We start from the raw sequence: 25192 nt of genomic DNA on the forward strand, positions 1-25192 counted from the left end.
TGCAACTTGCTGGATGCTGTACTGTACAGGTGCCATATGTGTCAATCCAGTAGCACAAGCCTACATGTTTTCCTTGGAGGGTGCGGTTCTAGTAGTATCCTTTCCTTCTGCAGGTTTGATTTAAGTACACTTGCTCTGCTTTTTCTAAAATAGCTTCTTGGATAAGAGGTGCTAAACTCAGTCATTGGACAGATATTCTAGCTGAAAGATAGGCCATTGAAAGAGAGATCCGTGATTTGGAATTACAAGCTGTAGGCGCAGATTGAAAACATGCTTGTTAAATATTTTCAATAGATAATGAAAATACCATTTCTACTTAAAAAACAAGTGATATTACTGGGTGGGAATTTGATAGGGATTTTTATTTGTGTTGAATGTTATCTTCTGTCATTTGATGAAGATTTTCTTCCTCTAAAGTATTTTTTGTGACTAACACATAGAGTCAAAGTAGTAAGATTGATATTTAAGGATGAGGATAATAGTTAATTTAGTTGGGAGGCAGTCTGGGTTTTGGTTCCACCTTGTAACTCAAACATATGATGTAGCATACCTAAGTTTAGAAACTTGGTTTAGCAGGGAGTGCTTCAGTGTCTTTCCTTAGCAACGCAGCCTACCAAAAACACACTAGAGCTGCCCTTCCTGGTCTGTACTGAGCAATGGCAGCAAACTCTGTGGTTTTAAGGTGGAGTTTATAAACAGAAATAGGATAATGATGCCTGCAATTGCAGAGGATTGGAACTCAGTGCTCAGTGTTTTCCAGTTATGTATTTCATTGGTCTTGTATTTTCAGCATGATCCCGTGTGAGGATAAAGGCTGCCCTAAAAATCTAGAACAGTTTTGCCTCAAGTGAGCTATCTGATACAAGGGTATTAGTAAAATGGAATTAATTTTTTTTTGGGGGGGGTGGAGGGTTGGGGATAGAAAGGATGAAGGAGAACGACAACAGCTCCTACAGGTTACAGCCAGTCCTCACAGAAGCTGAGAGGATATTCAGGGAAGGATAACTCCATAGTTATGGAGTTGCTTTGTTTTTTTCTTTTTCCTTAGGCATCACTTCTGGTTGCTGTGTTAGCTGGACCTTTGATCTCTAGCGCAGAAGTTTCTATGCTATGTGTTGCCAATCGAATCTGTGATATATTTTGAGTGTCTTTTTCTAACAAATAACACCATACTGGATTCTGTGCTGAAATACAGTCCATTGGGGAGTCAAACTTGTTTTAGAGAGGGTAGAGAACAAATGTCATGAATCTTAGAAATTTTAGTGTGCACCTGAGTTTTAGAAATATTGAGCTTTGTATAAGAGCTTGGTGTAAGGACCTGGTTAAATGCTTGAATGGAAGAACCAGAAAGAGTTAAAGATGTTATCTGTTTGTCATCGATACCTGATAATATCAGCTTCACTAGGGCTTTCCTCCCCACCATTTGTTATTCACTGTATTAACTGAGACCCAAACCAAACACTACCACTCTTTGGCTTCACATTATTAGAAGGTTCTGCTTTCTGTTACTTTCTCAGCAGAGTTTTATAATTTCAGAGAGAGTTTATCACTGAATATTTACAGGTTCATCAAAACTGCTGGACAGTCTATGCTCTTTATACTTTCTCGATTTTGTGTAGTAAGTTTCTAGTGTTTCAGCTAGAAGTGATACAGGAGGATTTAAAAATGCCTGTTATACCTTGAATGGTTTCTGATTATTCTTATTGTAACATTTTTTAAACATAAACTCTGGCTGGATAGTACTGGATGAGGTGCAGTATGTAGAAGTTACATGCTCTTGCTGGTGTGAGGAGTCAGATTCAGTCAAAACAGGAGTGTGCTCATATCTTCGTTTAGTCTAAGAACTAAATAACAGGCACATAAGAGCTACCTAATGAGTATATTCTACAGACTTGTTTGACTTCTTAGGATGCAGATTAACCCAGCTTGAATTTGCATGCTCTCATACTGTATTTCAGTTTGAGTACCACAAGAAAAATTCAAGTTCTCCCTTTTGCTCTTTTGTATTTTCAAACACAAATTTGCAGTTTGCTCACCCCCAAACCAATAAAAAGTGAATGATATTTGTCTTGTTGAAGTTCACATAGATTTGTTTCAAAAGTATTGTGAGTTATAGGTTACATCTAAAAAGCAAAAAAAAAAAAAAGTGTTAACCTATAAAATTTGGAGTTTGGTAGATGGAGATATTTCATGCTAAAATGTGCACATTGAGTCATAGGAGATAATTTTACTCTTCAGTAATTAGCTGCTAGAAAGCCAGTTAAAGACAGGAAAGGACAGTTAGTCTGCCTGAGCAGAGGACAGGTGGTCCTGCAGAGATTGGTCAGTACTTCCTGAACACTGTCCTTTCTTGAAAATTTATGTCAGTTTTAGTCTACACAGAACACCTGCATGGTTCCCTGAGAGAGATTAGCTATGTAATCTTGCAAGTGTTAACAGGAATAATATCTCCCTGGTGCAGGGACTGTAGTCTTAGTGAATCCGAGCTCCTGACTGCAGGGCTTAATAAAGCAGAGCGGGTGGTGTGGGTCAGTGGAGTGAAAGGAGAAGAAAACTTCCATGTTTTAGTCTAGACAGCAGCAACAAGGATGGCGACAGTTTGGTGCAGAGCCCAGCACTTCTTTTCATAGCCATAGACAATTCAAAGGATAGTAAGTTGTGCTGTGACACTGGCTGTATAAGCTACTTTGAAAGCTAATATTCAGCAATCCAGAGAGGAAAATTTTTCTTCTTTTAACCGTCAAGAGAGCTAGGCACTCTGGTATGCAGCAGAGTGGGAACATGCCTGGATTTTCAAGGGAACTGAAAAAGAATTTGTTATACAGGCTTAAAAACGTGAAGGATGTCATGTTTTGAAATGTGACAAATTGGAAATAAGGTGCTAATGCCTTTATAAAATTTTTAAAACCTGAAAGCTTGAATTTCAAGGTATTAAGACTTTATGTGAGAGAGGAGGAGAAGGAATAAAATTACTTTTGAGAATAAAAGGGTAAAGTTGATAAGACATCAAAAAGTCATACTGTGCAAGATTTTTCAAGTGGTAGAATTCAGTGCGTCCTTACAGCTATGGTTCACACTATGCCTTTCAGCAGTTGAAACATTTAAAATCTGTGTCCCTGCTTCTAGTAACGATTGCAATGCTTGTGGGAATCTGGAGATGTACTAACATTGGGCTATCAAAAAATGTTATTTTGTAAACATTGGTTGCACTAGGTGTCTATAACTTGGTGCAATAGTGAAACTTTAATTAGTATAAGTCCAGTTCTTTATATTTCGCTTGTGTAGTGTTGTGCTATTCAGTTCTTGGTTAGTTTTTTTTTAACTCTGCCTGTCCTGGCCTTTCATTGGACATCAGCATTTAAAATATAATTGTTATTGCTGTGAATGCCCACTGAAGGTGAGATTGGAAAATCCTTCTCTGGAGATATTTGAAACCCACCTGGGAGCATTCCTGTCCTACCTGCTCTAGGTGAACCTGCTCTGGCAGGGGGATTGGACTAGATGATCTCTGAAAGTCCCTTCCAACCCCTACAATTCTGTGATTCTGTGAAAAGGACATCCTGCTGTCATAACAGTTGATAATGCATTCTGATCTTCTGAAGAAGGAAGTAGTGTAGATAACAGCACTATTGTAAATGTGGGTAGTAAGCAATCAAAATGTTAAACCTAAATTCTTATGTTGCCTCACTTAGAGGTGCTCAACATCACTTCTGTTCCTGCTGACAACTTAGAAGACTGGTAAATGGTTAGATGAAGAATGCCTTGAAGTAGTTTTGTTAGGAGTCTTCCACTCCCTGTAACCTTGAAGATTGCTATCTTTCAGTGGGTCTTTATTCTTGATGGGTTCTGAGTGCCGGATATGAACTTCAAGGGTGGAATTGAAGGGCAGGCTTTTTGCTGGTCTGCCAGGCAGCAGGCACCAGTCAGGTGTCAGGAAAATGTAAATACAGATGACTTGTTAGGTCTTGGTGGACCCGTATGCTGAACATGATGATGGTTTTAGTCCTTGCATTGCTAGTATATCCAGTGATTTAATGAGTGCTTTTGCATATAAATCCCTTAATATGAAATATAAGGGATTTTTTTTATTATTATATTAAAGAGATTTTAAAAATTAAAATAAAAAGCCTAGCCATCAAATTGTGAGAAGCATAACCTCGTTTCCTCAGTCTGTGTATTTATCATGATGAATTTTTTTCTTGTAGAGAAAGATTAAGGGAAGACTAATCCTTCTATTTAGCGAAATTAAGTTCTACAGGCTCTATTTCTTGTTTGCAATAACTTGTTTTGAGTCTTAGGAACACTTCCTGTCAAATTTGATGTACTGTGCCACACTGCTGAGTTAAGTCTCCCACCCTGGGAAGCAGAGATCTTGTTGTAGACTTGGTCCAGAAAAGAGAGAAAAATACTAACTAGGTATGAAAAATACATTTCTTTCTGTGTCAGGTTATCAATCTTATGTCAGAGGTTCTGCGTGTGAATCCTTCAGAAACAGAAAACCATTAAGGTTCCTGCAACTTCTGTTTTTTTTTTAAATTTTTTTTACTGTCGTGTCCCAGTTCAAACCAATAATTGATCACTGAAAACTTAAAATCCTTTTCCAGCTGGAAGGTAGAAAAGAAGTATGAACACAACAATTCAGGAAAAATGACGAGATCAACTGGAACTGCAGAGAGAATAAAGCAGTTTGGTTACAGTGTTGATTTAATCTCTCTATCGAAGCCTGAGTTGTGATATATACTGCTAGTATTAGTGCTTGAAGATAATTCTGAAACTGGGCTGCACAGAAGATGAATCTGTGGTAGAGACTGACGGCTTAAAGGTTTCTGTTTGGAGAGAGGTAACAGACGAGCGAAGGAAAGCTGCATGATTCACTCTAGCAGACCTGGTGTGCTGTGTTTAGAGTAGATTCTGCATCCAGATATGACAGAAACCCATGCCAATGTATTTCCAGATGTTTGGAAGGAAATTGTGTAACCATTAGTGGTAAAGCAAGGGATTTTTGTTGTGTGTGTTGCTCTTCAGGTGATTAAGCCACGATGGTTCTGGAAGTTAAACGGTGCTCAGTTTTTAATTTCTAGGCTGAACAATTTTCCTCGAGTTGGGGTTGCAAAAGCTGAGCATCAGGCTAGGAGTAGGATTTCCCAGGTCCTTTACTAGCTAGCAGACTACTCTTCTGTCTTTCTTCCAAAGCAGCTACTTGTAATGCCTATTCCGGAGGATTTTGTTATGGCAAGTTGCTGCTACGTAGGAGGTTTCTGGGTAATTTTGTATTGCAGCATACTTGCTCCATCTCTGCAAAAATAGCAGCACTTAGGCAAATTTTATCTAGTTTTTGTACTGGTGAGTCAAATTGCTGAGCAGTAATGCAGTTCTTGACAAGCCTCACTGCCAGTATGAGTGAAGCATATTTAATAGAAGTTGAAGATACGCGTGGAGAAAATGAAACTGTTGTGCTTTGTAATGTCTCAGCATCCTTCAGCTCTGAATTGCATGACTGGCTTCTGGGCTGCTGGTTCAGTTTATCTGAGCTCTGGAACCTCTTTTAGGCAGGACTTTTCTTTTGCAAATACAGCATTATTTTTGCATTGCCAAAGACATTGTTTGCTGTAGAAGTTCAGGGCAATGTCCAGATGAGAATATTCTGGTGGTATTGCAGGGCTGCAGAGGGATGGATTCTGAATCCACAGCTTCCACAACTTTAAGCTGATCAGATTTTGGCTAGGCAGCTAGCAAAAGTTGGAGGATTGTTAATTTTCTAAATGCTGTTCCAGTGAATTCTGTAATGAGAAGGAAACCAGAGGAACAACTTTCTCAATTACAGTCTTATATGTGTATTTTATATATATATATGTACACTTTTTTAAAAATCTAAACAAAGTAGCACCTTTGTATTATTTAAATGAGAAACAGGTACATTTATTGTCATTGGTAAAATTTAAATGTGTTAAATATTTTGAATTTAATTTTATGTTTTAATTCTAGCACAGCAGAAAGGTTGGATGTGAGATCCCTTTGTGTAGTTTGGGCTTCAGTTAAGTTCAGCAGTGTGTATGGGTAGCCGTGACTCTTCCTACAGTGCTGCTGCCATTTGCAGCATTTAATGAAGACCTGCTTTATGCTCGTTTAGCCTGACTTTACAAAAAACAGCTTGTGTGCTGCTGGTCACTTTCCTTGTCTCCCAGATACTATATCTACAAATGTTATGTTAGGAAATATGTCCTTCAGGGCATAGCAGGATCCTGTGTCTGGGAGCTGCGGTTTATTCCAGGTTTAAACTGGTCAGTAAATTAGGCCTTTCTTTAGACCTTAAGAAGAAGGGGAGAGGAACAGAAGTAACAGAGGGCTTCAATGAAATAAAACGTTCTATACCATATAAAGAATCTAATTTTTATTACTTGAGGTATGTTAATTTTATTATAGTAGCTGTGTTAGTATTGAAACCCAGAGGTGTTGAAATCAGACTTCGTACAGGCGCCAACTTGTTCTGTGTTTAATTGCAGTGTTGTTGAAAGAATTATTTTTCACCTTGATGCTCATGCTGACTCTGAAGCCGGTGGCTTGTGAGGCAGGGGAGGATACGGTAGAGATCACCCTGGAAAAGTTGTGCTGAACAGCTGTCTATAATTTGCCATGGCAGTTCTTAGGACTTGCTGAACTGACAGTGGCAGCTCACGTGGGATGACAGTGTTTGTGCTGGTAGAATGTTTTAGAAAAATTTGGTGGGACACCAAGTATGTGTTTCTATTGCCACTCTTATCTCATAGGTGCAAATCTGACTCAAAGGGCATGTAGTTCCTTTTTTATTTTTTTTAAAGGTTTATTTTCTTTTCCGATGTGTTGTCCAAGCACTTTAATGGCTTACGTTCCAGTTTATAAATAAATACCTTGCTTGGCATTACAACTGTTTCTTCCATATAGATGTGTTTCCACTTCTTCCTAGATTTCCATTTTACTTTCAGGTTTTGTAGTGATCAGAGAGCCATGGCAACGACTCTGGGGCCCTTCCCCACCTCCTCTATCTCTGTATCTTACTGACTCTGTCTGTGGGGATTTGTTTTGTTTCCCTCCTCTTAATTTTTCTGATGTTGTGGTTTTTGGTTTTGTGTGGTTTTTTTTAATATCAAATTACTATCAAAACAATTACTATTAAAACCTGTACTGGTTATTCTGCAGAGGTTTAATTTTAGGTTAGTCACACTGATTTACACAGGTCCTTCTAACTACCGTTTATGTTAAGTACCCTTTGGGCTTTGATAGTGTATTTGACAAAACTGATTTTCTATGTTCAGCCTACTTCTGGATCTTCCAGATGTTTCTGCTGAAAGACATTACATACGCAACACATCCCAGATCTTCTCAGTGAAACTGTTTCAAGAGTCCCCATACTGAAATCCCCATACTACTTAATCCCCATACAGAAAACATACAGCATTTGTAATACTGAATATGAATTTTGATGTGCAAAGTCTAATCATTTTAATATATTTAAGACTGCAAACCCAAAATCCATGCCAAAGCATGCTAAACAGAATCAGCTTACCAAAAATATTGGAAATAGCAGTTTTTGTTAATTTAGTAGCAAATGCCTGTGGTTAATTGCAGCATTTTTGAGGAGCACTAATTTTTATCAGTTTAACCTTCTCTTTCAGGAGTACTGAATCCTGCAGTTCTGCAACAGTAAATATTTAGTGTGTTTTTCCTCTAGTTCAGAAGATACGGGAGCTACAGTATTTCTGGGGTTGAAGAAGTTAGGAAAATTGGTAGGATAACCCTGGAGGTGGCTTATTTGAGTAAAAGGAGACAGCCTGGGGTCTCCGCTTTCCCTTCCAGCCCCCCACCTTCTTTACCTCCTATTAGGAAGGAACAGCTGCCCCCCGATATGTGACTGAGGGTAAACCTCCTCAGGTTGTGTTGAGTAGCAGAAGACTCTGCATCCATTCCTTTTGGAAAAGAACAAATACTTGACCTACTGCTGCTCCTCGTTTTTTCCAGAGAGAGAAGGGATTCTGGCTGGAATACATGGGATAAAGCCGTTAGCCCTGCTCAACTCTGTTTTACCTAAAATGTCTTTCATCCAGTATGCTTTACCCACTGGAAAACACTGGAGAAAATAGCTGTTAAATTGAGCTTGAATATCACTGTATGACACTCTTTATTCTGTTCATGCTGGGATTCTTCTTAATTCTTTTATTAAATATCTCTAGCCTTTTTGAGTTAAAAGGGCAGTAAATTTGGACAAATTAATCTGGCAGTTATAATTTGAAGGACAATTTAATTTTAGTGTGTTTCTTTTTTGCCACACCACCTAATTTTAGGCTTAGTAGTTAAATAACTGCTTGTGCTGTATGTTCAGAAGGTGATTTAGAGCACCCAAGTTGGGCTTCTGTTCTGAATTTCCTTTTGGGGATGCTTTCCCACCACTGATGATGCATGAAGAGACTGTGAAAACTAATTGTGATGCCCTTTTATATTTTCACGTTTAAGCTCGACAAACGTGCTTTTGATAGAGGAGGATTTTTGTATGTAATTTTAGCTTTCCAAAATAAGCAGAAGGGATTGTTATCTAATATATTTGTGAAATAACTGGAAAACTGCGCAAGAATACTTAGTTACATTGTAACTACATCAAGAAACTTGGTTATACTGTGTGACCTGATAATTAATCAAAAAGTTGCTGTTACAGAGTCTTTAAGATTTTAATCTGGAGCAACAAGTAATTAAACAGTGCAAATAGAAGAAACTAGACATAAACTAAGTAATGCTAACTCGGGTATCTATTAAACATAGCTATTATAACACATTTTTAATGTAGTATAAAATTCAGTTTTTACTTTACATTGGGGGAAGCCAATATACAGTGGTGTGGGGGCTTTATTTAGGTTTTTTTTGTTATTGTTGGTTTGGTTTTGTTGGGTTTTTTTGTTTTTTAAATCTAAACTGCTTTTATTGCTTGCTTTGCTGCAATTCACAATTCATGAGAAAGTGATTGGTTTATAGTGAAAAAAGTTTTCACTTTATGGAATACTCTGGTCAATAGCAGCAGTTTTGTACTTTCAATGTAGGTGCCATTTTTGTTGTTTCAGTTCATGTAATTAATCCTTAGGACTGATATACTGTATTAATCATAATCATTAAATAGAAGTTAAATATAACGGGTTGACTGATAAATTTAAGGATGGAGAAGGATATGAAGATAATTTTAAAAGGAAAAGTGTTTTAGAGTAAAAGGATCAGTGAATAATAACTACTGTGCAATTTATGTTTTAAAGTAGATTATGAATATCTGTAGCTTGTGCTGAGATCAGTTCACCATTATTTCCATAAGGGTGTTGTAACTTCTTTCTGATTTTCTTGTCATGCTTTTAGTGACATTTATGTAGATATGTGAAACCTCCCTAAGGTCTAATGTAAACTAAGAATTATATTTAAGACAGCAATATCATTGTTATTTGTACTTTGAAACTTATTTGATACCATTTGCTGATTATTGTTTGACTTCCCAAAATTTCTCACCAGTCCTTAGTCCGTACGTTTTGAGTTTAATGGTTATTATTCTTTGTCTAGCCTCGTTTCCTTAGAAAGATGCAGATGATCATCTGGGCAGAAAACGGAGTTAATTTAGCCAATATGAAGAGTGTATATACAATTTGAATATTAAAATAATTGTGGGTAAGAAATGTTTCTGCTGTTACTATGGAAATAGGAGCTTGTTAGTGGTTTTCTTTTTGTTTTGGTTTTTTTTTTTTTTTCTGTTTTGTTTTATTAGCTTCCAGGACAGAACAAGGAATTGCATTCCTTGGGCTCTTTCTGGTATTTTATTGATCATTAAAAAAAAAAAATGTTCTTGGTTGAGTTTTTGATAGTGCACGATACGAACATGTCAGAAAGTAAATAAGAGTTGCTTAGAGCTGAGCACAAGCAGTTGCGTGAGAACACCGAATCATGTATTTTTAATGTGTAGAAATGCATCTTTTGAGCACTTCCAAGTACATTGCAATATAACTTTTAATATTAGAACATTCCTGGAACATGTAGTATTATGTTTTTGGTGTTGAACGTGGTTGTTAGGGTATTTCTTGGAACAGTTGTCTCTAGTTATACTTTCCTTTGAATAATAAATAACTATGCCAACTGGTTGAAATGAGGCAGTACTTACCAAACCTGCATGAGCAATTTAGTAACAGAAACCAAGTGGAAAATGCTTTTAGTCGTTGACTGTCTGCTCAAACCTCGACTCCTGTCTCCTTCCATCATGCTTGTCTGGTAGATTTTGTATAGGAGTTAACAGATTTTGCACATCAGTTAGTCTGATTCCTGCTACTGTTTCTGGCCATAAAATGTTTGTGCAGTTGCCTTGATGCTCTTGTGTTAATCCTGACTGATGGTACTGAAAGTTGGTACTCCCCAACTTCCAGCTGGTAGGCTTTCCCCAATTGTCTTTGCGTAAGATTGTGTTTGATTTCAAAAGCTCTTTAGGTAAAATATAATGTTGCCATTCATATTGCAGTCTCATATAGCAGGCTAAAACTGTATGGAATTAGTAGATTGATAAATATTTATGCCTCGTTTTCAGCCTCACTGGTCGTGGAGCATCTAGAGATTAAATAACGCTTAACTTCTGATTCAAGGTTGGCTGGAACAAAAAAATTCAGAGTCTTGATGATGAAAGATTGTGTTCTCTCTGGTTTTAATGTCAGAAAAGACACTGAATACAACTGAATTATGTTAAAAGTAGAGTGTGTAGAAAAGCAAGGATGGAGAAGGGATGAGAAACAGGAAGGGAAGATGTAATTCATTGTATTATTTGTTGCCGATTAACACGTGCAACTGTAGAAGTAAACTAGGCTTATATAATTAAGGCATTGATCTACTACCTCAAATAATGGTAGAAGCGTGATAGGTGTGGCATATTACAGGACAAGTAATTATTAAATCTGTGGAAAAATTAAGCACCATGTCTTGTTAAGCAAGGTCTTAATAAAGACCGTACAGTAAATAAAATTCAAAACTAATAAATTAGTGTAGCTGACTAGTGTATGTGGCCTCTTGTTTGTTTCCCAGCCTGTCTCAAGTGATTCTGCGTAATTTGGGACTCAATGTGAAGGGTCTTTGATGGTTGCCAGAGGGAGATGCTCCCTGTTTTGTTCCAGTCAGCTGCGTGCGTAGTGCAGGGAATGTGGCCTGTGCCTTGGAGAGTTTATACCTGAAATCTGTGAAGCTGGATCACTCTGTGGAGGAAGATGAATTTCACCTGGGCTGAGAGTATATTTAGGAAGGGAAGTCTTTCTTAGCCTGGTGTGGCTCTCCTCTGGATGTCAACTGGGTACTTGTATAAGGGACAAAAAATGAATTGTGAAAGTGGTAACTCTATTCTGTCTTGCATTGCTCACAGCAAACAGGTTTGCTTTTGGTATTTCCATGAATTTTCTTTTCCTTTCCTCATTTGTGTGTTTAATTTGTTGTTTCTTTTTAATTTATTTTGCTGCTGTTCATGTTCTCCCCTGTATGGGACAGCTCGAGTTCCCACCCTTTGAATATCACTGATTGCTCTCCTAAGCAAATCAGAATGACATATTTAATGAATGATCCAACATTGAATTGGATGGATCAGAACGAATGATCCTACATCATGCTTAAGAGATAAGTAATTATTGGGAATCAGCTGTTTTCCATCTGCAGATTCAGAAGGCAAATATTTTAGGAGAAAGGTGAAAATGGTACTTATTAGCATTAGGGTTAACATAGTGATTGTTCTTTTTGTTCCTTTAAGATCTGATCACTGGAAACAACTAGAGAACTCTGCAAGACAAAAACAGAGTGTGGACTCTGTTCAGCTAGAAATTCATGTACATACAGAAACTGCTTCTTTTGTTGAAAATGCAAAAACGTCAAGTATTTTTTGCTTTTAAGGAAGCAAACAAAACCCTGCCCAACCCCCTAAATACAGACTTCTGACAATCTACTCACCAGAATTTTCTAGGAAATTAATTCTAAATAAATAAAATACAATAATGTGGCCCCCAAACTACTCAATCCGTTATTAATAATTCAATTCTTTGAACTCCCTACATAAAATAAATCCTATTGAATGTTTTTGTTACAGTCAAGCATTGGTCATTCTTGTGCTGCTTGTAATGGTTTTGATAGATACGTGATATACTTGAAAAAAGTCATTTGAAAAAGATGCAAGAGCCTTTCTTTTGACAGTGGAGGAAAGCAGTATCTGAAATTCTCTAAGAAACTGTAGAAAAAGTATGGCTTACCTTAGTTATGGGCCTGCAAATATTGAGACACGCACAGGCTGGAGAAATAACTGACAATAACAATTACGCTTTAGGGGCCAATCCTCCAGCAAAGCTAAAACATGGATGCTTAGATGAAATGGAAGACTTCTCTGAAGATAACTTGAGTGTATTCAAGAATATGACAGTGCTGATTGTTAATGCTAGAATTTAATAAAAAATAAAGAAAGAAATTATTAACAGGGCTTGCCTTTAAATCCAGCTTATTGAAGATACAATTTAAAAAGTGTGTATTTAGCTGCCTGTTCACTTTTGGGATATACGCATAATAAAAATAACCAGGAGGCACTGCTGTTAAAACCAGTGGTACAATCTGTTATGCTATGAAGAGATTAAGACTTTGCAATTCAGTTGACACATTGCTACATTGCTTCACGAAAGTCAGTATATGTAGGTCACAGTTTTTCAGTGTGTTCAAAGGCTCTTTGTGTTTCAGAAGTGTGATCTGCATCTCATTGTAGAAGCTGTTCCTTTCTAAAGAAATGGCTGTTAACTCTGCTTCTACTGAAATGCTTCAGGTTTTCATCTGTGTGTGTGTGTGTAAGATGTAAAGCTACTAACTGTGCTCTCCTTCTGTGTCTGGAAAACTGCCTCTGTTCTTCCAGTGTTTAAGTGGTGTTTTCCTGTTGTGATGGGTACTTTCCATCCTGTGTGTATACCCTCATACTTTGTCGTTTACTTATTTCTGCAGTTGTTTAAGAAAAGAAGTCACTAAAAATGTCTTTTGAAGGTCTTTTGGCGGAGCTCAAATCCATATTCCTGAGCTCCAGCTTCGCCGTTTAAATATTTCTAGCCATGATTTATTGATACTGCAAAAGATCTGGCAGGACTGAAAAGAAGCAGAAGTGCAGTCAGGACTCTGGCACTCATATGTCAGGTTAAAACCCCCTGAAACATAAGAGGTAGATTTGGTTAACACAGGCTGTGTCAGCTGTGCTTATTTTTTTATTATTATTATTAGGTTTTTTTTATGGTGTTAAAGCAATACTTGATTCTAGATTCTACTATTAAATATGTGATTGGACTTCTATCTATGTAGTTCAGAAACGAGTTCGTATTTTATCTGATTGAATTCTAATGTTCTTGTCAAGCATGTTAACTGCTTAATGTTGTTCGCTGTATACATTGCTCATAGGGAGATCCCTAAGCTTTACTGTATTATAAATGACTGGACATGATTACTTAAGAAGTGTTTTGTATTTGTATCAATTTTTCTGTTTTTTTTTTTTAGGTCCATTTTCCAGACACAGAGAGGGCAGAATGGCTCAACAAGGTAAGGCTAGTTATTAGCATATCTTCCAAATGGGAAGGGGGAGGAGGGAAATCTGAGATTTTAAAAAAATGGTGAGGCAGGAATCTGAGAACAGAGTAATTTTAACTTTCTGTGCTCTTTTTACACTTGAAGCTTCTGGTTGTTGATCCAGTTAGTCACAAGAAAAATGAAGTCTATTTTCGTGATCTTGAAATGTGAGTTTTGGAGAATGACTTTACATAGCATTAAAATAATGACAACTATAATTGTGTGGAAGTCATAGCAGCTGTAAACACAGACTTTTATGTTCTACTTGTCTGGGATTCTTTCCAGTTACTGTAGGTTCCTGACCTACAATCTAAAAATAAATCAATTTTGCAGTTTTGATTTATAAGTGTGATAATCTAAGATACAGATCTATGTATCTTGGGTTTTCTAAAAATATTTTTGATTCAAAGAGCATAGAAGAACATGAGTTAATTAGAAAATAGTGAGAAAAAATAAACAATAAAGAATTTTCAGATATGACAGTAAAATACTGTAATTTTACATTTATAAACATTATGTATCTATTTAAGAAATACCCTTGACCTATTTTTTCTTATTCCTCTCTTTACATGCAAATAAGCATAACCCTCTTCACCCTTCTCCCCAACATTCAGCATCAGTGCTGACTGCGTATACATTCGTGGGATAAAAGAAGAAAATGCTTGTTACCGTTTTTCTCTTCCTCCAGTGCTTTAGATTTGGGCAAATGTATAAAACACACAAATTGAGAATTCCAGAAAGCTTTCCTGTATGTAAAAAGGAAACAGTTCTTATGTCTGTAATGAACTGCATAGAAAACTTGTATGTTTAAAACTTTGTACAGAATTTCTTATATATGCCTTAAAAAATATTTTTAGTTATGTGTGAAGTTGTGTTCTATGTATATTTCTTTTTTTCCTTAGACTGTAAAACAGATGTGGCCTTTTATTTGCCAATTTATTGAGAAACTCTTCCGGGAGACCATAGAACCAGCAGTAAGAGGAGCGAACAACCACCTCAGTACCTTCAGTTTTACAAAGATTGATATTGGTAACCAGGTCAGTGTCTGGTGAAGTTTTTTTAAGAGGTTCTGTCTCACGTACTGTTTTCGTGTAACCTGTTTAAATCTACACAAAAATGTTTCTTGGTGACACTTGGTGGTAAGCCTGATTTTGATTTCTCCTGTAACATTAAAATAAAGTGTGTGGCTGCTTTTTTGGGCTTCATTTTTATTTTTTTATTTTTTTCCTGGGGTCTCTGCTTCAGAAATTTGCCTGAGAATTGGGAGAAGACTCAAAGTATTGTAACACCCAGTCATGTGAAGAGCTTATAGCAACACAATTTTAATACTATTTTTGTAATGCTTTACATTAAGTGAGCAGGAGGCATTATCCTTTTCTTGTCAGATGACCTAGGTGCAATTACCTTTCTTGTAACAGATGAACTTTTAATCATGTTATGTACCCAGTCCAGTGACGACGCTGCTGGCTCAGCTTTCCAAAGAACTGCACATACCATAGTATCAAGGAGTAGAGAGGTGTTTACCTTCTGTTTGGTCTCATGAAAGAAGGGGGTCATAATATATAGCTCTTAGATGCCTGCAGAAGAGCCTGTTTAACCAGTCTAAGCTAAGAATAAGTCACCTCTGCTTGCAATAAGTTCGGCACTAGTTATTCTTACCTGTGTCAGTGTGAGCTTTTCTTCTCTTAAGATGTAGCTTAACAGCTTTTTCATGAAGTTGTCTTTTGTGTTCCTCTTGCTTGTCACAGTTCATTATACTTTACTGCACCTTTTGTGTGCCTTTTTTTGGTTGTTTTTTTTAAGTTGTAAATCCTTTTACACAGGGCTCTGTCCTGCCCTAGATACACCTGTATTACAGACTATAGAATAGCATTCCTTTTAAGCAGTACTCATTTTGAGAAGGGTTTAAATTAGTTTCCACACCTCTGTATGCTTCTGCAGCTGGACTGTTATCTTGAACGTGAGAAGCAGCTGTTCTTGCTTAGCATCGCAGCCTTGATTGAGTTGAATCCTGTGAGCCGCACAACCCCAAAGACAGTGGGAATCTGACAGCAGGGAAATTTCCATTTTACTTAAATTATTAAAAAGGTGTAAATAGGAATATGGCAATTTTTCCAGAAAGCAAAAACTCAAAATGGGACAGGAGGTGGTGCTAACTAGAGGTCATTGGTCATCCTTTCCCACCTAGTATTTGATGAACGTTTGAGTCTTCAGAATGTTTGATTGGTATGTGTTTTTTCTGTAGGGGGGGCGGGGGGGAGCGTGAGCGCAGCGGTTTAGAGAGAGAACACAGAGTGGTTGACACAACTTTTTGTGGGGATTATGGATTATCTTCCATCCATTTCAACTAAATTCCATTTACAGCAACTACATTTTTGTGAATTAAATTTAGCATGTTGTTCTAGCTGCACGGAAAAGAATGCTTTGTACGGGAGTGTTAGACATGTACTAGTACAGAGAAATGAGATGTTGGGGGTGGTGAGGGAAATCTTGATATTAAATCTTTGGTAAATCTTGAAATCTAGTGGTTTAAACCCAGGGTAATTGCCAGAAAAGTTGTGGTTGAGTGGTTCTTAGCAAGGTAATTTTTACCCTTGAAATAACATTTTGAGCTAAATGTATAGCTTTGCTTCACCCCTTTTAATAATGTTTATAGTAAATTCTTTCCTTCAGGCATGAATCTGCCTATATCCACCTTTATTTCATAGTTAAAGAGTTCAGTATAATATAGTTTAGTAGAATTCAACTTTCACTTCATTATTTCAGCCTCTGCGGATAAATGGTGTAAAAGTGTACACTGAAAATGTGGACAAAAGGCAGATCATTTTGGATCTTCAAATCAGGTAAGCTTTATTATTGTATTACAATGATGCCCATGCTTTATAATATGTACTTGCTTTGATTCGGCAGTTATGTTGGCCTAAAAGGAGAAGAATTGCTTCATTACGCAAATGTAGTTAGTTCTAATTTTGTATAAATGGAGGAAGGAACTGCATGCTGTAAATAGCATTTATCTGAGGGAAATAGTATATCAACTCAGTCTGACTGCATCATTAAAGTAATGTTAGTAAATAAAAAAATACTTTCCGGAGCTAAAGCAATATCTTTGATACTTTTTTCTAACGTTTTAAAACTTTGCCATGGAGTTTAGTCTAGTATAAAATTTAGGATATATTTGGATTTTTTTAACTTTTCTCAGCTACTTAGATTATTATTTTTTTTTCTATAAACACAGTATTAGAAAAAGAGAATGATAGCTGAGAATGGTAGCTACTGAAGTACTTGTGCTGATACCACGTACCAAAGTAAATCTATGTATTATATAATGCCAGAGCGACTGTGCTCTGCTGCTTCAGGTTTCTTTGCCCTTTCATCATGACCCTTTTATATAGGTTTATAAATAGACTTTGGCAAACATTGGCTAGATCTTTCTCAACACAATCTGCAGTTACAGGGTTTTTTGAAAGTTCAGTCAGTGAACCCAGCAATGTTTTTATACTTGACCATCACAGATAGATGTTACAATGACTACTTTTGCCTGTTTGTAGCTTGTGGAAAGGCCAGATTTGTCAGTCACTGAGAATCCAGTACAAAGCAGCCTTCTGGGTTTCTTGCTGCTTCCCTGGCATTAACCAGAAGGGTAATTGGGCCTCTCAGCTTTTCTTTTTCAGAGTCGCTTCCAAAATTTGAACTTGGTTATTCTTAATTTTGAATTATTTATCTAGATCTCAGCGATGTTGAATACTCTGCTGCTTTGTCAAAGCTGGGCACCAGAGTGATAAGAGAAGGTGTTGCTGTACCCTTTTCTGGGTTTCAGAAGGGGTGGGGGGATACATCTGTGATTAGGGCCTGCTCTCTTGAATTGAATCATTTTATTTCTGTAGGAATAAGACAGCTATCCAAATCAGGGGTTGGTGTTGCTGGACAAAATACAGCAGCTTGTTTCACTGGATGGATGCTGTTAGGCCTGATGGAAAACTTTCCTTTAGTTTTTTCTTTGTTGCCACTTTTCATAGCAGCTGTGAGAACAGCCTCACCTCTTCAGACTTAAGCCCTCAGGAGAACAAACTTGTCTGACCACTATGGACACACTGCAAAGAAATTGTTTTTGAGAAGCTGTTTTTGAGACATTTGAGGGGTCAAGTCTCCCAAGATCACTTCTTCCCTTTAAATCAGAATTATTCCCACAGGAGGAAAGGGTAAATCTAGTGTTTCTTTTTTCCTATTTTTTTTTCTCCTGCCCATCTTCATGAAGTAGGTTGGGACAGATAAAGGTAAAAAGGACAATAGGTTTGTACAAAAAATTCAGGAATAATGTCCTAGTACCTAGACCTCTTTACCCATATGTCTCATTGCATTACATTGCAACCTACTTAGAGAAGTGGTAACAGCTGGACTGGAATCCAGTCTAAAAGGCTAAAATAAATTCCTTCAAGTGGTTTAAATAACAATACTAGTGCTGAGTCTGCTAGGTGCCCATTTACCCCTAGCTACCAGTGGCATAGGCTTCCAGGAAGAAAATGGAAACAGGAGAGCTATGGAGTGGCTATGACAGCTTCTAGCAATTAAGGTTTAGACAAAAGGAAGTCCTGTTCCATATTTAAGACTTGTCCTTGACACCTTCTAATTGGGAAAGGACTTTTTCAAAGTCTTATGCAAGTTTAAGGCAGATGGCACCCCAGTATCAGTTGTTACTGTTTGATTTTTATTTGGTGTGTTCTCTAAGTGTCCATTGCCGGGATTGCTTCAGTAGTAACAGATACCAACCCTAAACTATTTCTTAGGGAATCAACTTTAGTTCAGTTTTGCAAGATTATAAAGAACAGTCTTACTGCTGGAGAAAAGTCTATCCTTCAGAGTATTTATCCCTGTAGATTTTAATCTCCAGTTAAATTAGTTTGTTCTAATTTTAATTTATGTTTTAAGTTTAAAGTTGGGAGCTTTCTATAAACCCTTCATTCCGTAAATACAGTTGAGAAGGAAAACAACCTCTCTAAGCATTGGTAAGAATAGCTGTATGAGTCCAGGCCCTGTGGAGGGGTGTGGCAGGGGGGAGGGAAGGAAAGATTTTTTTTCTTTTTTTTTTAAGTCCATTAATTATTTTAATAATCTTTTTATCCTGCCATTTCACCATTGTGGCTTCCTATAGCCCTTACTTCTGTCAGTTTTTTGTGATGGGGTTTGGACCTTCCATACAGTAGATTTAAGTAGTTTCAATGTGTCTCCAAAACACTTCTTTAGTTTTACCTTCCTTGAGGGTTTTTTTTGTTTTGTTTTTTGCTTTTAAGTTTAATTGCAATAGGAGTGTGTTTTGGTCAGGTTTTTATTGTTTCTGCAAGGATATCGAGTGCATTATGGTCATTGCCTCAGAGTGTTTTTTCAGAACCTTTTGAAACAGGTCCTATGCATCGCTCAGGATCCAATTAAGAACTTTACTCTTGTAAGCAGCTTGACTAGCTAATCCACAAAGCAGTCATGGGAAAATGTATTTAAAGATTCGATTTCAGGGCCATGTTTGGAAAGGGAACACTTTACCTTTCTCTTACTTAGTGAGCTATATTTTAAAAAATTGTCAAAATTTGTTACAATTTGAAAGTCTAGTTTCTGGTGATAAAGATGTGCAAGGGAAAAATTTCAACTACTTGAGCAAATGAAGATAAAGTCTAAATATATTGGTAATAAATAGAAATCTTACGTTTGCTAAAGTGCATGAATATAGTAAACACTTGGGGAAAATGACAGATTATGGATTAATAGAAAACAAGATAAAACATCAAATTAAATGTGAACGGTAGTAAAGACCAAAAAAAGATTGAGAGATTGAGGAAATACTTGTTAACAGCACACAGCTGAGTTTTTTCATTCATGCATACTTGTACTGGCAGAAGACAGATATAAAAATGGGGTCAAAAGACCTAAAGACCTAAAAAATAATGTAGATAGTCCAAAATGCAGAATCACAGATCACTGTAATCTGGGAAATACGTTTTCCTATTCATGTTTTTGTTTGCTTTTTTCTGGGTGTCGTAAACTGGCTACAACGACCACATAGAGTATATTTTGCTTCTCATCTGATTTAGTACAGCTGCTGTTATATTCTTACAAGACTGTCCTCATTAAAATGTAATCTATCTCAGTGATCTGTATGTTACAGGAGTCATAAATATTTCTGGGATATTATGATCTGAATGTATAGAATTTGCTTACTAAACGAGCCTTTAAGTTGTATGTTAAATTACAGTAGAATTCTGTACAGCATTGTCTGTTAACAGACCCAGCCATAGGGGATAAAACTGTGTTCAACTTTATTATAAGGTTAAAAGTTGTTGACTTACTACCCTCCAATGCAGTTTGTTACTATTTTTACTTCGATTTGTCATCATGTTTTTATGGATTTTCAAATGAGCATATTGCTTCCCAGTCTTCATAACACAAATAGTTCTCATGCTACAAAGTACCAAGGTTGAGGCTTCAGTTGCAGGTTTTAATTGACCTTGCTTCTCTGTGTCATGTTGTTATGCAATTATATATATGTGTGTGTGTATTTATATATATCTCTACTATCTCTATGTATAGTTAGAGAGGTAAAAATAGAAATTACATCCTTTTAAATTGTCTATTAAAAAATATATACCTATTTTTAAACTATACAGTCACATTACATTCTTTCCAGGGAAAGCAACGGTCACCTTCCTTTCACATAGACCCCTGTCATGTTGTTGTCTTTCAGCTCCCCAAACCGGTCATTGTACCAAAATGATTCTGCATAGTGTTATCTTTTGAATAGTCCAAAATAAATTCTAGTGTTGGATGTTCATAAGAATGTCTTGGTACTATTGTTTATTTCTGTTTAAGGATTGATAAGATTTGCATTTGCTTGAAATCCAGTAGACAACACCCACGCACAGGGTACAGGAGGCTACAGATGATTTGAATAATGGATATCCTGAATGCAGCAACTCTCACCTTTGTTTTGATAGTACCTTGGGGCCATCCGTTTTCAGGGGGGAGCGTGCAAGGATCCTACTGTTCTGTTATTTTATCTGGACTTGATCCTAAAATGGCCCCATGAGGAGCGCAACTCCCATTTTCTTCATCATTTCTGTAATAAGATTCCATCAGACTCCTAAATGTGTCTGAACAGTTTTCCACTGTACAGGCTAGATCTGAGGAAACTAATGTGAGGAAGCCTGGGCTTTGCTGCAGAATCTGGAACAGGATGCCCTGTTCCTGAAATTCTCCCCCTCCCTCCCAACAGTGTCTGGCTTTAAGCTGTTTTATCCCTTCCCCACCTAGTACCTTCTTCCATTTTCTTTAACTGGGCAGTGTGTTGAAAAAGCACTTCAGATTTAATTTGTTCTGTTGTTATAACTCTTATCTTCTTAGCCAGGCTCCTTGTCTAGCCAGTCTCTCCCTAGTTGTAGCTTGGTATTCAATCTGTTGGGTTTTGGTTTTAGCTCTCATTCTGTAGAATCATTGACCAATTCCCTTGCGAAATCAGAGTCTCAAGCTTTCTTCCTAGGTTCTTACATTGAGTCTCAGAATTAGTTTGTTTTCAGACCCAATGTGGCTCACAGCAGCAAGCAGTTTCTGAAAAAGATCTGCTCAACTCCATGCGTTGACCTACATGGAGCTGCAGGAAAAGCAGCTGCTAAAATCTGAGTCTGAGTTGTGTGCAAATAATCTTTTAGCCTTGTAGCATGGGCAAAATAGATGGGTCTTTTTTTTTTTTTTATCATCTTCTATAAATCTCTCTCTGAGATACAGGTCAACATCTACAGAATTTTAAGCCCTTGACCTTGCATCCCCAAAAATGGGAATCAAAAATGGTTCAGGGAAGAACTTGCATTGTTTTTAATATATTATTTTCTAATTTGCTTCCTGTCTCTTTTCTCCCTTCAGAAAAGGCTCAACTGTTTTTGGATTAAACTTTGCTTAGTGGATCATCCAGCTCAGAATGCCCAGCTTATTGAAATTCTAAATATGACTGGTTTTGCAAGTCTCTTGATGTTTCAGACGATCTTGATTTTTAGCAAAATAACCATCTATGTCTAGTGCTTCTCATGATTATATTAGATGAGAGTGGATTTGGTTACATGTACTATCAGTGAGACCTGTGTGGAGCTTTCCTGACATGGAGTATGAAATCTGTGTCTGTTATTTCCCAAAAGTAAGGCTACTTGTGTATTTTCTCTTATGTATGCTTCTGGAGATGATAACATACCGCTGTATTAATTTGATTTTCATGACAGTAGCGATGCTTTGAAGGGTATGTCATTTTTTTAACAATCTTGACTTTGTTATATGTTGTAATGTTTTAACATGCGTCTCAGTGTATAGACTGAGATACAAAATACATTGTCATGACAGTGCAATACAGAACTAAGGGTGTATTGCAACTTAGTCCTTAAAAATGAAATGTATACTTTCTCTTTTGTTTTAGTTTTGTTGGAAACTGTGAAATTGATTTGGAGATCAAGCGATATTTCTGCAGAGCTGGTGTGAAAAGTATACAGGTGAAATTAAATTTTTTTTTTTCTTTGCTTTTGATGTCGAGTCATCACTGAATCTTTATTTTCTGATGAAATAGTTTATAAGAAAGAAAAAGTTACTGTGTAGTTTTGTTGCTTACTATTTTCTCTCTGGAAAAGATGGAGATAATTTCACATCAAGCCAATGTTCATGTGATGTGTAGGTTCGTAAAGGGAATGTGGAGCTTAAAATTTTGTTTTATTTAATATTTCAGTGTTAGACGCAATTATTATTAGTAGCCTTGCCTTCTGATATTGTTTTTTTAACTTTCTGATAACAGATATCTCTCTCTCTAATGAAGACAAATAGTATGCTTTTTTTGTGTGCATGTGTCTTGACATACCTATAAGCATTTACCTACTTTTGTTCTAGTATCTGTGGATGCCATTATATTGGATTGTGCCACATTTGTTTACACTGATCTGTATAAATAATATACTTCAGATTTTTAGCAAAATTACCACTAACATGACACAGCATCATATAGATGAATGTAATGAATTTGTAAGCCCAACTATTTAGTGTCTGTGTTAATTTTTTTGTGGTTTGCATGACATGTAAAGCTATATATATAAAAGTCTTCATCGTCTAGAATTTAATGAATTAGAAGTGTGAGCATTGCCAGTGGATAAATTTTATTTCAAGCTTGAACTAAAGTCAATTCCATTACCTATTTTTCCTCCCCTTCTACAGATCCATGGCACTATGAGGGTTATCCTGGAACCACTAATTGGAGACATGCCCCTAATTGGAGCACTATCCCTTTTTTTCCTTAGGAAACCTGTAAGTACTTTTATGTCTGTTTCTACTCTTTTTAGAGTGCTGATGACAGTAGTCAGAAAATGATGGAGCGAGAATTTAGCAGAAAAAAGAGAGAATTTGGGTATTTGCTACCATTTGGTTGAACTTTCCCAGAAAAATAGTGGGCAAATTTTATGAATACTAGAAGAAACCAAGTTGAGTAATAATTACCTTGAATAAACTTTAGAAATATTTCCTGGGATTCCCTGTTCTTTACTACTCAAATGACAATGAAAGTGACTGGGGATTTTTTGGCTCGGCCAATACCGATGTGCATCACAGAGTCTGGCACCAAAATGATGTATGTTCTTGCAGGATTCGGATTCAATAACCTTGTAGTCATTCCAGATACATTGTAATTCCCTTGAATTAAGAGAATTAAAGATAATAATTCTCTTAGCTCACCGAGAGGAAGAAAACTTTGTCATCTGAGTAATTCAAAGAAAATGAGTTAAGGAAAGTTTTCTGAGGCCACAAAAGTTTCTGAATTCTGGCCTATCACAATTACCTGGTACAGTTAATTTTCATGAGAAGTTGTGTTTTAGATGGCCATCTTGTCTTTTCATGCTGAACTTAAATATGCTTTTTTAAAAATACAGTAAGCATGAAGTTTGAAACTAATACAGTTTTTGAAAGCTGGGAACCTGAATGGTGTAGTCATGCAATTTCAGTTCAATACTTTCCTCTGTGTTAAAATGGTAGATGTGCATCTTTGAGGTTTGCACTATGATAAGGTAGTGCATTGTTGCACCTTGGACTGATTGTTTTACTTCAAAAGCTGTAATCTGAATGTCACAGGTAAGATGGGCTGACAAGCACCAGTATGTCTGTTGGTAACTTGGTGTGGCATTGGTAAAAGAACAGAGGACAGATAACAAATATAATTTTAACTGTCTGAAAAGGAGGAACAAATACTCTACATTTTTAATTTAATTAAATCTTATAAAGTATGACACTGATTCTAGTCTAGGTATTACTACTTCTAGGAAACTTCTTTTTTAATCTACAAATGTATCAAGAAAAGATCACAGATGTTAAAAAGTGTGTTGAACAATCTTATTTTAGATTAATATCAAGGAGTCAAGGAGAACATAATACACATTGGACATTTGCTAATGGAAAAATTCTTTAATGTTGTATATGTGTGCGGAAGGCAGTTTTAGCGATTTGAAGTTTGATACTGCTTTTAATAAGTGCCAGCAATAGAGCTTAATAGAAAATGTGACCATCATGGAAATTCTTATGTTACATGACTTCTTTAAGGAAATTAATTGTTTCCATCTCTTACTCAGAAGCAAGCTTTGCATTGGAAGCTTTTGTTTCTTGGATATGTTCTAATTAAACAGACAAAATTTACGATGTCAAGATTTAACAGTTTCAGACTATGCCAGGTCATAAATTACAGGTGTATTGGTTTAGGCACTTTGAAACAGTCTCGGATTGATCACTTTGGTTTCCTCAGCCGTCTGCATCTTTAAAAAGTTGATCTAGTTTTCAACGTTGGGGGGTGGGACCCTGTTCTTTACATAAACAGCTTTAGAAGGTATGTTATTGTTTTATTCAGTGAAATCACACTCTTGTAACATAATCCTTTTGAACTAATAAATGTCCTATGATAAACTCTTGTGAACTTGTTGAAAAGATAAGTTTGTATGGGTGTTTATGTACAGCCTAGGAAAAACCTCTAGTGTCGCTCGCATCATTCATGTAGCTTGTTTCATCTGGAGAAACGTGTGCTGAGGTAGAGGGAATGGAGACTTAAATCTTAGTAAAACATGTAAGAATTTGGAAAAGTTCTGTGGATAATTTAGTGAGCTTTTTTGTAAAAGTGAAATAGTTCATGCAAAACTGATAAAACATCATTGCTTTTATTTGGAAAGGGTTGGGGAAATACTACATTGGGAGGAATCAAATCTGGATTTACACACATTTCTTTGAAGTGAATCTAAACACTAGGAGATGTCTGCTTAAGTTATGTCTCATTTTTACCTTCTGAGTATGAGTGTAGGGCATCTGTTAATGTTCATGTTTACATTAACAAACTAGGCAGGGCCATGAGGAGGATTGAACACTGCCTTATGGTAGTCTGCACTCTGTAATTGTTAGCATACTCTCTGATATTATTTTGCTATTTACTGCTCTCCCAAACAATTTCCAGACCTTGTACAGTGCCTAGCTCATCACAGGGACACTATTTTTGAGGAGCAGGGAGAAGAGTTTAGCTGTGTGGACACAGAGCTTAAACTTTTTTTCT

At 36.6% G+C, this 25192-nt stretch overlaps 1 protein-coding gene across 1 annotated transcript in view; it reads left to right on the forward strand.

Moving 5' to 3' along the window:
* Nucleotides 1-25192, forward strand: part of ESYT2 (extended synaptotagmin 2) — an 86097-nt gene that overhangs the window by 16888 nt on the left and 44017 nt on the right. The window contains exons 2-6 of the mRNA XM_074157118.1: nt 13537-13578; nt 14508-14642; nt 16372-16448; nt 22049-22121; nt 22831-22920. Of these exons, the coding sequence (XP_074013219.1) occupies nt 13537-13578; nt 14508-14642; nt 16372-16448; nt 22049-22121; nt 22831-22920 (417 nt within the window). The remainder of the gene's footprint in view (nt 1-13536; nt 13579-14507; nt 14643-16371; nt 16449-22048; nt 22122-22830; nt 22921-25192) is intronic.

This window comes from Numenius arquata, chromosome 12 (assembly GCF_964106895.1).
Source record: "Numenius arquata chromosome 12, bNumArq3.hap1.1, whole genome shotgun sequence".
Classification (NCBI taxonomy): Eukaryota; Metazoa; Chordata; class Aves; order Charadriiformes; family Scolopacidae; genus Numenius; species Numenius arquata.